The sequence below is a fragment of the Rhineura floridana genome, chromosome 3 (genome assembly GCF_030035675.1).
Source record: "Rhineura floridana isolate rRhiFlo1 chromosome 3, rRhiFlo1.hap2, whole genome shotgun sequence".
In the NCBI taxonomy this organism is placed as follows: domain Eukaryota; kingdom Metazoa; phylum Chordata; class Lepidosauria; order Squamata; family Rhineuridae; genus Rhineura; species Rhineura floridana.
In genome coordinates this window covers 131,555,062-131,570,992 of record NC_084482.1, presented here as the reverse complement: position 1 = coordinate 131,570,992, position 15,931 = coordinate 131,555,062, and the positions used below count along the sequence as shown (strand labels likewise).

General features: G+C 43.0%; 1 protein-coding gene across 4 annotated transcripts in view; it reads left to right on the top strand.

Annotated features, from left to right (window-relative positions):
* DNAH1 (dynein axonemal heavy chain 1) overlaps positions 1–15,931 on the top strand; it is a 220,996-nt gene that overhangs the window by 87,993 nt on the left and 117,072 nt on the right. For all 4 annotated transcript variants that reach the window (XM_061617932.1, XM_061617931.1, XM_061617930.1 and 1 more), the window contains 7 exons: positions 3,789–3,953; positions 4,946–5,067; positions 6,363–6,468; positions 8,063–8,242; positions 9,835–9,975; positions 11,629–11,792; positions 13,047–13,160. In XM_061617932.1, the coding sequence (XP_061473916.1) occupies positions 3,789–3,953; positions 4,946–5,067; positions 6,363–6,468; positions 8,063–8,242; positions 9,835–9,975; positions 11,629–11,792; positions 13,047–13,160 (992 nt within the window). The remainder of the gene's footprint in view (positions 1–3,788; positions 3,954–4,945; positions 5,068–6,362; positions 6,469–8,062; positions 8,243–9,834; positions 9,976–11,628; positions 11,793–13,046; positions 13,161–15,931) is intronic.

Sequence of the window (15,931 nt, the reverse complement as noted above, 5' to 3'; positions counted from 1 at the left end):
ATCAGGATTGAGTCTCAGTTTGTTAGTTCTCATCCAGTCCATTGTCGCGTCCAGGCAACGGTTCAGCACATTGACCGCCTCACCTGAGGAAGATGAAAAGGAGAAGTAGAGCTGCGTGTCATCAGCGTACTGGTGACAACGCACTCCAAAACTCCTGATGACCGCACCCAACGGCTTCATATAGATGTTAAAAAGCATGGGAGACAAAACCGAACCCTGCGGGACCCCACATTGGAGTACCCACGGTGTCGAGCAATGTTCCCCAAGCACTATCTTCTGGAGACGGCCTGCCAAGTAGGAGCGGAACCACTGTCACGCAGTGCCTCCAACTCCCAACTCCGCAAGCCTCTCCAGAAGGATACCATGGTCGATGGTATCAAAAGCCGCTGAGAGATCAAGGAGAATCAACAGAGTTACACTCCCTCTGTCTCTCTCCCGACATAGATCATCAAACAGGGCGACCAAGGCCGTCTCAGTGCCGAAACCGGGCCTGAAACCCGATTGAAATGGATCTAGATAATTGGTTTCATCCAATAGCGCCTGGAGCTGGTCAGCAACCACTCGTTCCAAGATCTTGCCGAGATATGGAACATTTGCCACTGGTCTGTAGCTGCTGAAATCCTCTGGGTCCAGGGAAGGCTTTTTCAGGAGTGGTCTCACTGCTGCCTCCTTCAGACAGCCAGGGACCACTCCCTCTCACAAGGAGGCATTTATCACTTCCCTGGCCCAGCCAACTGTTCCCTCCTTGCCAGTTTTTATTAGCCAAGAGGGGCAAGGATCTAGTACCGAAGTGGTTGCACGTACCTGTCCAAGCACCTTGTCCACGTCCTCGAACTGAACCGACTGAAACTCATCCAACAAAACATGATAAGACTGTGCACCAGACACCTCACTAGGGTTAACTGCTATAAAATGAGAGTCTAGGTCCCGACGAATGCGTAAGATCTTATGCTGGAAGTGCTCAGCAAACTCATTGCAGCGGGCCACCGAAGTATCTACAGTGTCCTGAAGGCCTAGATGGAGTAGCCCTTGGACAACTCTAAAAAGCTCCGCTGGGCGGGAGAGAGATGCCTTAATAGTGGCGGCGAAATATTGTTTTTTCGCCGCCGTCACCGCTCCTATATACCGCTTGGTGAAAGCACAAACCAGCGTATAGTTGCATTCATCAGGAGTTCGTCTCCATCTCCGCTCAAGCCGCCTCCTATCTTGCTTCATCGCCCTCAACTCTGGAGTATACCAAGGAGCTGAATGAGCTCTGCAAAGGAGAGGGCGCGCAGGAGCGATCGTGTCGACAGCCCGGGCCATCTCCGCATTCCACAGATTAACCAGGGCTTCAACCGGAGCGCCGGTCCTATCAGCCGGAAAATTCCCCAGAGCCCTTTGAAAACCTTCAGGATTCATTAGTCTCCGGGGGCGGACCAATTTAATAGGTCCCCCACCCTTGCGGAGGGAAAAGGTCGCTGAAAGTCTAAACTTCAGCAAGCAGTGATCTGTCCATGACAAAGGGAGAGATGTAAAACTCCCCACATCCAAATCACTATCCCCATGTCCAGTAACAAAAATAAGGTCGAGTGTATGCCCCGATATATGTGTTGGGCCACTAACATATTGGGACAGCCCCATGGTTGTCATGGAGTCCATGAAGTCCTGAGCCGCCCCAGACAAAGTAGCCTCGGCATGAATGTTGACATCCCCCAGTACTAATAGTCTAGGGGATCTCAACAATACCTCCGAGACCACTTCCGTCAACTCAGTTAAGGAAGCCACTGGGCAGCAAGGTGGGCGGTACACCAAAAGGATTCCTAGTCTGTCCCTCTGGCCCAACACAAGGTGCAAACATTCCAGACCAGTAATTGTATGGACATGGTGCTTGGTGAGTGAGATGGAACTCTTACAGACCACAGCAACCCCACCTCCCCGACCCTCAGATCTACCATGATGCTGAACCAAATACCCCAGTGGGCAGATCTGGGAGAGACTAACTCCTCCCTGTTCGCCCACCCAGGTCTCGGTTATGCATGCCAGATCGGCTGCCTTGTCCATAATCAAATCATGGACAAGGGGTTTTTTATTATGAACCGATCTGGCATTAAAAAGCAGCAGCTGGAGATCTGAGAGTTGGCTGAGAGGGCAACCAACAACCCTGTGGGTATGAGAAGGACCGGAATAAGGCACAGCCACAACATGTCTGGGCCGCGTTCCCCTTACCTGGCACGTCCTTCTCAAAACACCATACCTCCCTCTGCCCGTCACTACGGCAATTGGGGGCCCCTCATGTCTCCCTCTAGATGGAAAGATCTCTTCCCCAGGCACATTATAAACTATAAATACAAAAAGAAAAATACAAAAAACTCAAATACATAAAATACACACTCACTCACAACATGCATTCATATAAGCACCCAGAAAGAAAGCAGCAAGAGCAGCAACCTCTCCTTCCCTTGGGCGATGGTCTCTTCCTCCTGCAGGCACTGGGTCTCCCAGGCCACCTCAGCCAGCCGGCTTATGTATCCCTCCAGAGAGGGACAGGTGGTGAGAATCAGTCCTGGCTGGCTGGGTACCTGGGGCCTGGTCCTGCCAGGCAGAAGTCCCTCAGGGAAGGGTGGTGGAGGTGGTGGTCCCGCAGCAGCAGCAGCACAGCAGCAGCAGTCTCTCCTTCCCTTGGGCGATGGTCTCTTCCTCCTGCAGGCACTGGGTCTCCCAGGCCACCTCAGCCAGCCGGCTTATGTATCCCTCCAGAGAGGGACAGGTGGTGAGAATCAGTCCTGGCTGGCTGGGTACCTGGGGCCTGGTCCTGCCAGGCAGAAGTCCCTCAGGGAAGGGTGGTGGAGGTGGTGGTCCCACAGCAGCAGCAGCAGCAGCAGCAGCACAGCAGCAGCAGCCTCTCCTTCCCTTGGGCGATGGTCTCTTCCTCCTGCAGGCACTGGGTCTCCTATGTTTTCTTCTTGCAGGCAATTATTTGTTTAATACATGGAGGGTTGCAAGATTTGTCACATATAAAAGACAGTGAGGGCTCCTATGTTTTTGATCAAACTCTTTGATGCTTAATGTTTTAGGGCTATATCTGAGACTTTAAAATTCTTTTCATTGTAACCCTTGTAGATTGGAGAGGGTTTTTTGACCTGTAGGGATGGTATTGAAGTCATTATTATAGTATGTTTGTCTGTTTATTTCTGTATATATTTTGTGCTTCTTTTAATTTTGGATTGTGTTGGCCTTTGGCTATGAGCAATAAAGTTTGTATTGTGAAATACATGGATCTTTCCCAAAAGTTGCAGTTTTTATTTTTCATTTTAGGACATTTATTGTGAAGAAGGTATGGGAGACAAATTTGATTCAGTTTGCATTTAAAGACGAATCTATCAAATTTGCACTTTCCAAAACGAGAGAACCGAAACATAGCCATCCTTCAAAATTCGCACTTATCCAAATTTTGTGATGCCATTCTCCTACCAAGCAATGTTACAAAAATCCATATATTAGGGGGAAGTATGCATAAAATGAATATACTGGTGAAAATAACATACAAAATGCATTATATTAGGATAAATTGCTTGCAAAAATATGTACATTAAACAAAATTGCATACAAAAACATTTATTAGGAGAAATTTGCACTAAAATGCTGAAGAATTTTCTTGAGGATTTTAAAATAAAAACATCAAATTGCTGCAGAAGTGTGGAGAGCAGAATTTAAGATCAGAAAAGTGAGAAACAGACAATGTATAGGAGAAAGTATAGGATTGCCCTATTAGGGTGCTTTTCCTGATATGCATGCATTCTCACCAGGATGTCTTGGAAGAATGGCTCACCTGCCAGCGTTCCTGGCTATATCTGGAGCCCATTTTCAGCTCTGAAGACATCAACAGACAGTTGCCAGTGGAAAGCAAACGCTACCAAACTATGGAGAGGACATGGAGAAAGATTATGAAGAATGCCAATGAGAACAGAGAGGTGAGGTTATGTCTACTCATGTGACCTGACTCTGTTCAAAAATGTAAATACTATTTTGCAATAGCCTTGAATGCATTTTGCACAAGAAAAATTAGAGTTACTAAGGACTATTTTTTTTCTTATCTTGTATTCCTCCAAAGACATCTGTGTTTATATTATGTATAGAGGCATCAGGGTCTGACTCGGAAATGTCCTCCATGATTTGCAGGACCAGGAAAGTACTGCAGGCTCCTACGCTCCTACCTCCCCTCTCCCTTTCCCTTCTTCCCTCTCACATGCCAATTTCATCCTCTGTTTCTATGATAGTGCTAATGATAATTTGCTATGACGTTTGCATTGGGCAAACTGTCGTTAACATCATTGAAGTTGGTTTGCAAACCAAGATTTGGAGATGAGCCCTAACTTCAGTTGCTCAGCTCAAATGCCATAGCACATTATGGCTAGAAGAAACCCCCAAATGGAATCTGCACATGAAAGGGAAAGAGCAAGTAAGCGAGCCTGCAGCACCTTCTTTTATTCTCCAAGCCATGGTTTTGAGGATTATATGAATTAAGCCATTGGCTGAAGTTCTAGTACTTTTGCAGCATGTCTGTCTTCTTACCCAAGGGATAATGTCAGCTACTTCTTCTCCCACCACCTACGTCTCAGTGTGGGTGGCCTGTCAGCCCCAATGTCTTACATTTTGATCTCTATGTATAAAGCTTCTCAAAATATTTTCTAGCTTTGATCTCTGTAAAATGCTTTGAGGTGTAGCTAGTTGTTCTTCATTCCTCCATTTACTGCTCTAAATCTCATTTATCAATGCGAGGGCACTTTGGTGCATAGTATAATGCCAGAATTCTTATAACCAATGCTCCCTTGAAGTTGGCTACAAAATGCAGAGTCCATTGCTATTTTAAATGTTATTCATTATTCTTTGCTTCTAGCTGTTCCTGTGACTAGTCTCTTCAGGTGCTAGCAGGACTAACAGTTGTCGTTTATGCTGTTCCCAGGTGATTAACGTGTGTCCCGATCCCAGGTTGTTGGAAAAGCTGCGGGAATGTAATAAGCTACTGGACCTGGTACAGAAAGGTCTAAGTGAATACTTGGAGACCAAGAGAGGATCTTTCCCAAGGTAATTGCATGACGTGAGGTTGTACTTCAGCATACTTCTTGGGGCAGTAGGAGAGAGCTGGAGGAGCTGTCTGGGTACGCTGCTTGAAGCTTTCTTCTCAGCCTCATTTGAGAACTTTTATGTTCTGAAACTGTTCCATTCAGCCTTTATATCTGAGAGGAGACAAACCATGCAGAAGTGAAGTTCAAAATGACAACTTAGGAATAGAATTTTAGGAATGAAGAAAGTATGAGGACACCCCTACACCACCGTAGTTTTGGACAATAGCATCTCAGAAAGGAGAAGAGTTGTGGGGGGCAAGAAGTAATAAACTTAATTCTTGATTCTTTCTTGCGGAGAGTATGTTAACATTTGAATTCACTGTGAATTTGAATTCAGTGACTGTTCACAGTTTAGAACGGTGGTGAAAGGAAGCCAATTTATTGTAGAGAACTAAATACTGTAGGTCATCATCACCATAGTGAATTGCATTACCCACATGTAGCCCATGTACTCATATGTAGCAGCAGAAGTGGAGCTGGGCTCCGTGGGCCATCCCCAGTGTTGTCATGCTAATGCTATCCTCTGACAACCACACACTTGGTGTGGCTGTCTGCAAGGGACCCTTTCCGCAAGAGCACCTGTTTGCAGTAAGGATTCCTTTCATTCGCAGTCAACACACAAAGATCCTGGGTGGATTAGTGATGGGGACATAACACCAGGTATAGGATCAAAAGCATGGCCTCATTCCTGCTACTACATAAGTGCCCTATAGGCAAGTAAACATGCAAATAAGTTTTAAATGTATGTGCTATGGTTCCATGCCTGTAAATCACAAGACTAGAAGGGCATAATGATTTATGGGTAGGTAATAAAGGGATTTTACTCCTTGTGGAGTAGGTCCTTTTTTTTCTTCTCAGAGGAGTATAAGTGACTCTTCCCATCCGCTTCTGGTGGAGGACCTGCAATTTGTAGAACTAGGAAGAGGCCTTTTCCCATTTTTGTTCCGAGTGACACCTACAGCACTTATTTTATAACATTCAGGAAATATCCAGGGGGAAGAATGGGTGTTAATCTTCCCTCTTGATGCTATGTCAAGTTGTTTGGAGGTCTTGTGCACTCAGATTCTTTCAGGGGCAAAATCATCTCTCCCCACTCCCATAATAACCACTAGCAAAATCTTTCTGCTCTGAAGTAAATGCCTTTAGGATTGTGACGAACACTTTAAAGGTGATGTTCAGTATTTAATCTTGTAGTGATTTTATTGGCAGCAAAGCTAGAGACCAGGGAAAAACATGAGTCTTTTTTCTTTCCAGATTTTACTTCCTTTCCGATGATGAGCTGTTAGAAATACTCTCTCAGACCAAGGACCCCACGGCCGTGCAGCCTCATCTCCGCAAGTGTTTTGAGAATATTGCTCGGGTAAATAATAGTAGAAAGGAAGGTAGAAGGCATACAATGACGTGTAGAAAAAAGGAGGGGTGTGAACCCTGAATGCCAAAGGAGGGAGTATCAGTATGTTTATTGTATATTTTCTTAGAAAAAGTAGCTTATAATATAAAATGCCCAACGCGTTTCAGCCTATCAAGGGCTTTCATCAGGGGCTACAATCCAACAGAAAAACATAATCAGGACAGACATATATAACATTCATTATAACTGTTGAAATCCTTTACGTTATATTATTAAAACTCATATTTTTTACAAAAATTCTTTACAAGAACTTTTTTCTTTTTGGGAAATACCCATTCAGCTCACCCACATTTACAAAGAAATGAAAGTGTAAATATATAAAAATAATGCTCTATATACAGATGCGAAATTACTATACTGGAGCAATCAAGTAAATTCTCTAATGGTTCTTACAGGCAAGAGGGAACATATATATGGCCTTATACTCGACTATTTCCACCAATCACAACAAACAAGGTTAATTGATTTGACCTTTAAATGTAAAATTAAGTGCACCTGGAAGAGACTTTTATGTAAGGGTGAAGAAAATATATAAACAGTTTTTTCTGGCTTATATTATAGTTTTTTGTAAATATATATTTTCTTCACCCTGTATATAGAGCTTTTAGCAACTATCATGTGAGTAAACTCTGCTATTTTGCAATATTTGAGATGATTTTTAAAAGAATTACATGCATTATTTTTATATATTTACACTTTCATTTCTTTGTAAATGTGGGTGAGCTGAATGGGTGTTTCCCAAAAAGAAAAAAGTTCTTGTAAAGAATTTTTGTAAAAAATATGAGTTTTAATAATATAACGTAAAGGATTTCAACAGTTATAATGAATGTTATATATGTCTGTCCTGATTATGTTTTTCTGTTGGATTGTAGCCCCTGATGAAAGCCCTTGATGGGCTGAAACGCGTTGGGCATTTTATATTATAAGCTACTTCTTCTAAGAAAATATACAATAAACATATTGATACTCCCTCCTTTGGCATTCAGGGTTCGCACCCCTCCTTTTTTCTATTCGGGTAAATAATAGCCATTCTTCTTGGGGCAGGGGGCAGATCCTGCTTGTATTGTGAAGAGTCACGGAGAGATGGAGCATACAGGTTCTGTTATGCCAGCATGATTGTAATAACAACTAGTTTTATCGAGATTCATGAAAAAAGTTGATCGCAGGACTGCATGCTTGGAATATGGTCTCTATGATTATGAGATATATATCAGTTCTCAGTGAATTATGACCACACAATCACTGTATTGCAAGCCAGCTGGCCACTTCAGAGGAGCCCATGAACCGAATCACAAAAATATATTTAAGCAACAATCGAGCAATACAGTGTTTATATGCTGAAATATATGCCTTTGTATATGAATAAACATCGAGGGAATCAGTTAATGAACATTTGCAGAGTCAGTTTCAGCTGACTTGAACTTAGGGCAATGAAGGTGACTATATTTGCTTTTGACCCCTTATGATATAGTTCCTTGTGCAAAGCAGGGAAGGGAAGGGAATTCTCTCACTTGGCATCTCATGCTGTGCTTCCTCTCACTAGCTACTCTTTCAGGAAGATCTCCAAATTACACACATGTATTCTGCAGAAGGGGAAGAAGTAAAACTTTTCTCTCCCATTTATCCTACGGGCAACGTGGAAGACTGGCTGCTGGAAGTTGAGAAGGTCATGAAGGCCAGTGTGCGAGACAATATTGAAAGGGCAATCAAGGTTTATCCACGTGTAAGTGTCTTGCATAGAACTATGCAAACTTCACTGTGGAAATGAACATTGTTCATGGCGTTTGTGATTTTCATCTTAAGAACCAACTGAGAGCCATCTCAGCTGACCGATCATTGAAGTGCTTTTCATCTGTATGCTTGGATCTTAATGGTGCATGTGACTGTGTTCCTACTTCTGTCTCATAGAAGTCTGTTTGGGATAAACATCTTTCATCTTCTTGGATCATTCTTGCAATGTGTTATCTAGATAGGGATGGCAGATGTAAGCGAAATGAATGTCAGAGGAGGTGGTGTGTACCCTAATTTTTGCATTGAATTTTTAACCTGGCAACAATATGTTGGAAACAATGAAATATATAAAACCCAACAATTATTAAAAACTCTACCCCTACATTATCTTGTTCCTAGCCACCAGAATCTGTAATAATAGTTTTTAAAAGTCTTACAACACTTCTGGAAGTTACTCAGAGCTCCAGGATTTGAGGAGCTTCAGCTAAAGAGAGTTCCATGGTTAAGGAACTCCATGTGTCTTTTGTCTGACTTTGGCCAAAAGAAGGAAAATTCAAAGAGCTTAGTGAGTGTAACAAGACATAGCAAAAAAGAGGGAAAGGGTGGCATAGGGCCAAAACTGTTTAGGTCATAAACAACAACTTGTGCTTCTAGTAGTACTGTCTTCAACTGCTGAATCTTCTCAAATAGCCTCAAGCAAAACCCAACACAAAATGTATTGCAGTAAATCTAGGGTTGAAGTTACAAAGTCATGAATGATGGTTATCAGCTGAGTCAGATAAAAAGGACTGCAGCATTGTTATCGTGGTCACAACTTCAGGTTGAGCTTCCAGGTGCAGTGTTGACCCAGGACCAACTGTTGGTCCATCTAGCTCAGTATTGTCTACACTGGGGGGGGGCTGTTCTGGCCTGAGGGCACACTGACCCTGTGGGGCCACATGCCAGCTTTGGGAGTGGCCACCCACCCAGTCACTGTCACACACAGTCTCTCTCTGTGTGTCTCTCCCTCACACACACACACAAAACAGGACATACACGCAGCCCATCTCTTCAGCTGATCAATGCAGATCAGCTGAGGAGGTGATTATCACCCCATCTGTACTCCTCAAATAATCCATCTGCTGATCATCTCCCATTCCTGTAATCCCTAATTTCTTGATATCATAAGATCTGCTGGTCATAATTATTTTAGTATTGTATGGATTTGGTTTCAGCTGGCTGGAATTTGGGAAGAATTAATATGTAAAACGATAAGGTATCAAATAACTGTAATTGTGGTGATTTCAGTGAAGTTCTTTTAGTTTTCATAAAGAGTATTAGCCTTGGATGTACAAATGTTTATTCCATTTTCATCTATTCCCACTGTAAAAGGTTGAAGCCGCATCTCTGAAACATTTTGTATGCATTTGCAAGTACTGTATCATAAAAAGTTCTAGCAATCTTAAGATAAATGAACTATTCAACCTTAGAAGATAGAACAGTATCTTATATAAAATTGGCTAATTCCTGGCCATCGAACAGTAATGAAAAGGAAAGAAAGTTCTCCCCTGTATTTAATATTAAGGTAATATGTTTTTAATAAAGACACCACGGACTACATGGGTCTTAGACTGGCCAGGTCAGGTGACCATTGCTGGATGTCAAACGTACTGGACCAAAGAAGTGTCAGAGGCCCTGGAAGCTGGAGATTTGTCCACCAGACTGTTTCCCCAGCTAAGTGCTCAGGTAAAAATATCTCTTCACTGTATACTTAGATTCAGTTTTCTGTGCTGAAAACCTGCTTTTGATATCACCCAGTAGACCAAAGCTGTGTTCCTTTGTGGGGAACCTTCCAGGGGGCACATGTTAGTGGTGGGCAGGGCCAGAAGGAAAAGTGAGCGGAGCAACAGGTGCGGCTGTTACCTTTGTACTGTAGGCTACATTCTGGCAACACAAATGTCAAAGGTTTTTACGTACACACATTTCTCCAGCCTCTATCCAGGCAAGCATTGTTACAGTTTAAGAACACATTTACAGGAACATAGGAAGCTGCCTTATACTGAGTCAGACCATGATCCGTTTAGTTCAGTATTGTCTCCACTGACTGGCAGCGGCTATCCAAGATTTCAGCCAGGCAAAAGCACTTGAGGAGGGTGTGGAGCAGGGCCGGTGAGGGATGTGGCCTGGGAAGGGGGTATTACCTAGGGAGAGTCCCAAGGGGCAAATAGAGAGGCCTAGAGGGCCACATTTAGCCCCAGGGCTTGAGGTTCCCCATCCATGCAGTAGAGTGATAAGAATCCTGACCCTGAGTCAGATGAAAAGTCAATCAAAAGTGGAGAAGCATTTGTCTTTCTGCCTCACCTGTATTCCATCTACTTCAGTTGGTTTCAAAATGCTGTGGCCAGACTTCTGTCTGGCACCCAACAGTTGGAGCATATAAGTCAGACCCTTTTTCAGCTGCAGTGTTTTGGATGTGGTTACCTTAAGGACTGTCTGCTTCCTAGTAATCCTGCTTGGGCTTTAAGACATGTTTTGGAGCCTTACTCACCATGCCTTTATGCTGGACCATGAGGTGAACGCAAGAGATGGGGCTGCATCCAATGTGGCACTAGTCTCAGTCCTGTCGGCAAGGATAACCACTACTGCAACGGACTTCACCCCTCCCTCTGCATCCTCCCTAACAAATCTCCTAGGGGTTCCTCCAAACCTCTAGAACAGATTTGGGGAGGATGCAGGGCATGTGCAAGGGGAGGAGAAGGGAGAAAGTCCTGTTGCGCTAGTGGTAATCCTTGTGCTGATGGGACATGTTAATTGAATACCACCCAGAGCTGTTTCAGGGAACTCTGGAATACCCCTGGTAGATGTGACTGGCTGTCTTGCTGTTGCCTTCCAGACAAAAACCAAAGAGGTTTTTATTTCTACAAGCTTTTGATGTGTCGTTTCTGTTGCCGTTTTTAAGCTGCTGCACGTTGATTGCACTTTTAGATTGTAACATTTTCTTAGCTTGTATGCTTTTGTATGTTTTGTGATTATTGAATCATATTTTCATTGTTGTAAGCCCTGAGTGCCCTATAAGAAGAAGAGTGGGATATAAATATATTAAATAATAACAGAGATTGGCAGAACCCACCCATCTTGGTGCAGAAGGGTCTTTCCAAATGTTTTTGAGAATTCTTGAAGGAGCAAGTTAGCACCCATCAGCCCTCCCTTCATTGCTTCATCTGTTTTTCCTCCTCCTCCTTTCTCCAGACTTAACTTGGGGAGGAGTGGCTTTTATTTTTCTCCTAAGGAACACCAATTTTCTTACATATTTCAACTCATTGCTAGTAAAGAATTGCTAAATAGATCTGAGATATTTTTCCAAGGCACAGACTGACTGATTTTGCTTTCCTTGCACAGCTGAGCGATCTAGTAGCTCTTGTGCGAGGGAAGCTTTCTCGAATGCAGCGAACAGTGTTATCTGCTCTCATTGTGATTGAGGTCCATGCCAAGGATGTGGCAGCTAAACTTATTGAGGAGAATGTCATGAGTGAGAACGATTTCGAATGGATTTCCCAGCTCAGGTGAGGGATTTCCTAGTATTTGCAATCATGGTTACTGGATAGTATAGTAATAACATGGAGAGTTCGCTTTTCTCAAGTATGAGGTATATGTGCCAGACTAGGCATACTGAAACGCACTGCCTTGAAGAGAGAGAATAATTATAATGGTGTGAAAAGGCCTCTCTGACATTACAATTACCATCATGCATTTTCACCTGCTTATAATTGTTGTCCAGCCCAACACCACTCCCTTCCTAAGACAGTTTCATATAACCTTTTTTTCCTATCATGATTCCCTCGGTACCTTCTAGCTCAGGCCTGGGATGGCAGACTTCGGAGGAAGTCAAGGAGGAACAAGAGGGGGAGGCTGGAACAGTGAAACAGAGTCTGCCTGATGGAAGCCCTCCTCTCCCTCTGAACACATCTAGTTCCAATGTTGAGACAGGAGTCCCAGCTGCTCTCTCCCCTCTGGGGGAGAGAGTGATGTTGCAGTCTGGAGGGCTTTGCGATGCAGCCTAGAGTGACTGAGGAGGATTCAGAGGAAGAGGCAGGTCTGGGGTTGTCTGCCAGTACTAGCTGACATCTCCAGAGTAGGGAGATGCATCCACCTAGATGTAGTACCTGGCTGCAGGCTAGAGGTTCCTGCAGAAATAGGGCTTCTCCTGAGTAACAGGCACACCCCGCCTCAGCTTTAAAGCTTGGCGTGTGGCCATGGGAACTTATTGGAAGAACCTCTCTGCTCCTGTGCAGTCTTGAACTTCTTTTCACTGATCTTGGACTTGTGAATCTTGGCCCTTGCTCCTAGACTCACCCCTGCCATCTCTTTGCCTTGTAAAAACTCTGGGACTACATTAAATCTTTTCCTGCTGCTGAGTCCCTACTGTTACCCTGCTTGAAAAAGATCACTTCCTTACAAGTAAGAACATCTGTTGTTGTGTTTTGGGCACTTCCCCTGAACTTTATTCCAGATATTGAGAAGTGCCACAGGGTTTTTTGTTTTTGGTAGCTATGGGAAATTTCTGTGAAATTCACTAAACCATTTTTTTCTGCATATGTAACATGTTTTTAATCATTAAATGCTGCGTTTTCAGATAGTATGCAGATGAAACATGCAACTTTTACCAAAGACTAAGCAGTGTTTACTGTGAACAAAATACAGCCAAGTAAATTAGGTCTGCAGTGTTGCAAACTGATAACAGATGTTGTTAAAAGCAGCCCTTTGTTAGCTCTTGCAGTTTTCTTTCTATAGCATTTTGCATGTGACTTTATCATTAGGTACTACTGGACAAGAGATGATTTGTATATCCGGGCAGTGAATGCTGAATTTATCTATGGCTATGAATACTTGGGCAACAGTGGGCGCTTGGTGATTACACCACTCACTGACAGGTATTGTAATTTATTACACCAAAAACAGCAACACATCTCCATAATCCTGAACAAATAAATCTCTCTTTGGGAGCTGAAGCAAGGGTGAACTCTGCCACCTTCGCTCATGTCTATCGGCAACTGAGCCATAGGGCATCTTGCCAGGAACAGGCTGCAGAACATAGCAAGCCCCCAACAAGATCAGGGAAAGGCATTTTGGAACATGCCAGTAACAAACATGATGTTGGTATTCTGTGTACTTTTGAGAAAGACATAAGAAAAACAGGTCACACTGGAAGTATAAACGGAAGAAGCCAAATGGGCCAAGATCCATGATAGACAATCTGTTTATAGCAGGCTGATATCAGGGTATTGGAAGGAGAAAGCCTGAAGAAGGCAGATAGGTACACCAGGAGAGAGAAATTCACAGGGCAGCAGAATGTCAGAAACAGGGCCAGGCAGCAAGATTATGAGGCTATGTATTGCTCAGGCAAGGTCCTAGACCCAACACAAGTTCCTAAAAACCAGATACATTTATATGGATTCAATGGGAAACTGGGTATAGATCTAAACTTAGAGTCTGGGTAAGAGATCTCGCCCTTCCCATGTCATTCTGGAACAGATTGTGGAGCAAAACCTACACAGTGTGTGTCACTTCGCCCATGGTGGCGTGGAATCTACATTACCAGCATAGCTCTTGTATTTGTATATGCAAAATATAGTGAAGTGTTGTGAAGAATATAAGATCTACATGTGTCTTAGAGAAACACTGTTTGAAGTATATACTTTTGTTTTTTAAAGCTTTCTATTTAGTAGATAAATGTAAACTGATACTTGTGGTTTTTTTAAAATGACACTAGTATTCATTTACATGCATGGAAGATAGATTGAATCTTCGGCAAGCTGAACAAAGATACAACCTTTCATTTCTCAATAATGGCAACAGAAGCAATTTAAGCAAGTGGTCCACTGTGTTTAATATGGAATGATGGATATTTATAATTAAACAGTATAGTTAAGCAGCTCTCTGAGAACAATACCATAAATCTGTGGTTTCTTTTAAAAATCCTTATGCCTGATGATGAGTACCGGTATTGATTATTGGCACTTTAACAGACCTAAGGGGGGAGGGATATCGAGTGAATGTCTAAAGTGCTAAGGTAACTCTCAGAGGAGGTTGTCAGCTGGATCTTGCTTGCCTGCTCTAGGTATTATTGATCATCAAATTAAGCTCATAAAGGATATTTAGATTAGGCTCCTGAGTCTATTTTAAAATCTTTTTCTTGCAGTGTATCATTTTAACATGTATATGAAAAACAGGGTTGAAATCCACCCGGATAACACTTTTCATTGCAGGCTTTACATAGTAGCAGACCTATGACATAGTCCATCTAATTTATTATCACCTGTATGGTAGTAAACAGCATTGCTGAATTCCAGCCACTTACCATATACGAAACGAAAAGCACCCATGGATGGGGGGAACAACTTCAGAAAGCCAGCTTTATCTTAAAAACTGAGCACTTTTTTATTTACCTCAGACATTGTTAATGTTTGGGGATAAAAATGTCCTGTGGTTTCTCCCTGGATTGTGAATTTAAAGATTTTCAACAAATTTGTGGAGTACCAATATTTTAAGATGAAGTCTCTGGCCATGATCCAGGAGGCTCTTCAACTGATCGACTTCTTGGCTTCCATCGGACTGAAGGAGGTGTATTTACATGTTTCAAACCTCTCCAAATGCAGGAAATTTCTTTGCTTCATCTACGGTTCCCGACATTATCAATATTGGGCCCCTCCATTTAGTCTTTCATCAGCACCGAGAGTATTCTCAAAGATAATGGTTACCCTGGGAGCTCATCTCCGCCTCCGGGGTATCCATATCCCTACCTGAACAAATCTGAGATTTGGGTGGACAGTTTTGTCCAAGCTTCAGACCATATCCAGATTATTCTTGCTGCCCTGAAAGACCATGGATTTCTGGCCAAAAGAGTCATCCCGACACAGAGATTATAGCACTTGGGGGTCATGCTGGATATCAGTCAGAATTTAATTCTGCTGTTTTTTTGTTGAAAATTTTTAAATCCACTTGTTGGACCATCATCCAGTAGAAACACTCTTCAGGTGAGATTAATGGTTGCTTTTCAAATAAAAATTGACCCAGAGAAGCAGATACGTTCCATACTTCTGACGCCCTACACATGTCAGAATTTAGTTTGGGACATGTTATCACCCCAAGACACATTTGAATTTGCCTTGGAATAAGAAAATATCCCCTAAAACTGTCTGTGGCTCAGTTTGCATGTAAAACTAAGCCAAACAATGCCTTGGCATGACACAGCCTTCCGGAGAGGAAATTGTGGCTCCTTGGCTCCTCCTCCAGCCCTGCTGTGGCTGCGCTGCTATGAACTAAGTTATGGTTTGGCTTTGTGCGTGGTCTGCACCCAAGCTTGTGGTTTGTTTTGCTCCATATAAACCACAAGCTGTAACCAAGGTTTGCTCTTGGTTTACAGCTCATAGTTTGCCTGAAGAAGAAAAATCACAAGCCCAGATTCGGACGGCACACAAAGCCAAACTATTGTTTAGCTCAGAGCAGCTCAGAAAAAGCAGGACCAGAGAAGGAGCAAAGTGTCCACAATCTTAACTTTGGGAGTTCTTGCTAAGACATAGTTTGGTTTACCATTATGTGCGAACCAGATCTATGTCAGTTGCTGTTTAAAAATTAATTATTGGGGTTAAAAAATGTCCTGTTTTTTTTCCCAAGCAAAAACTGATCCAGGGAAGAAGATTAA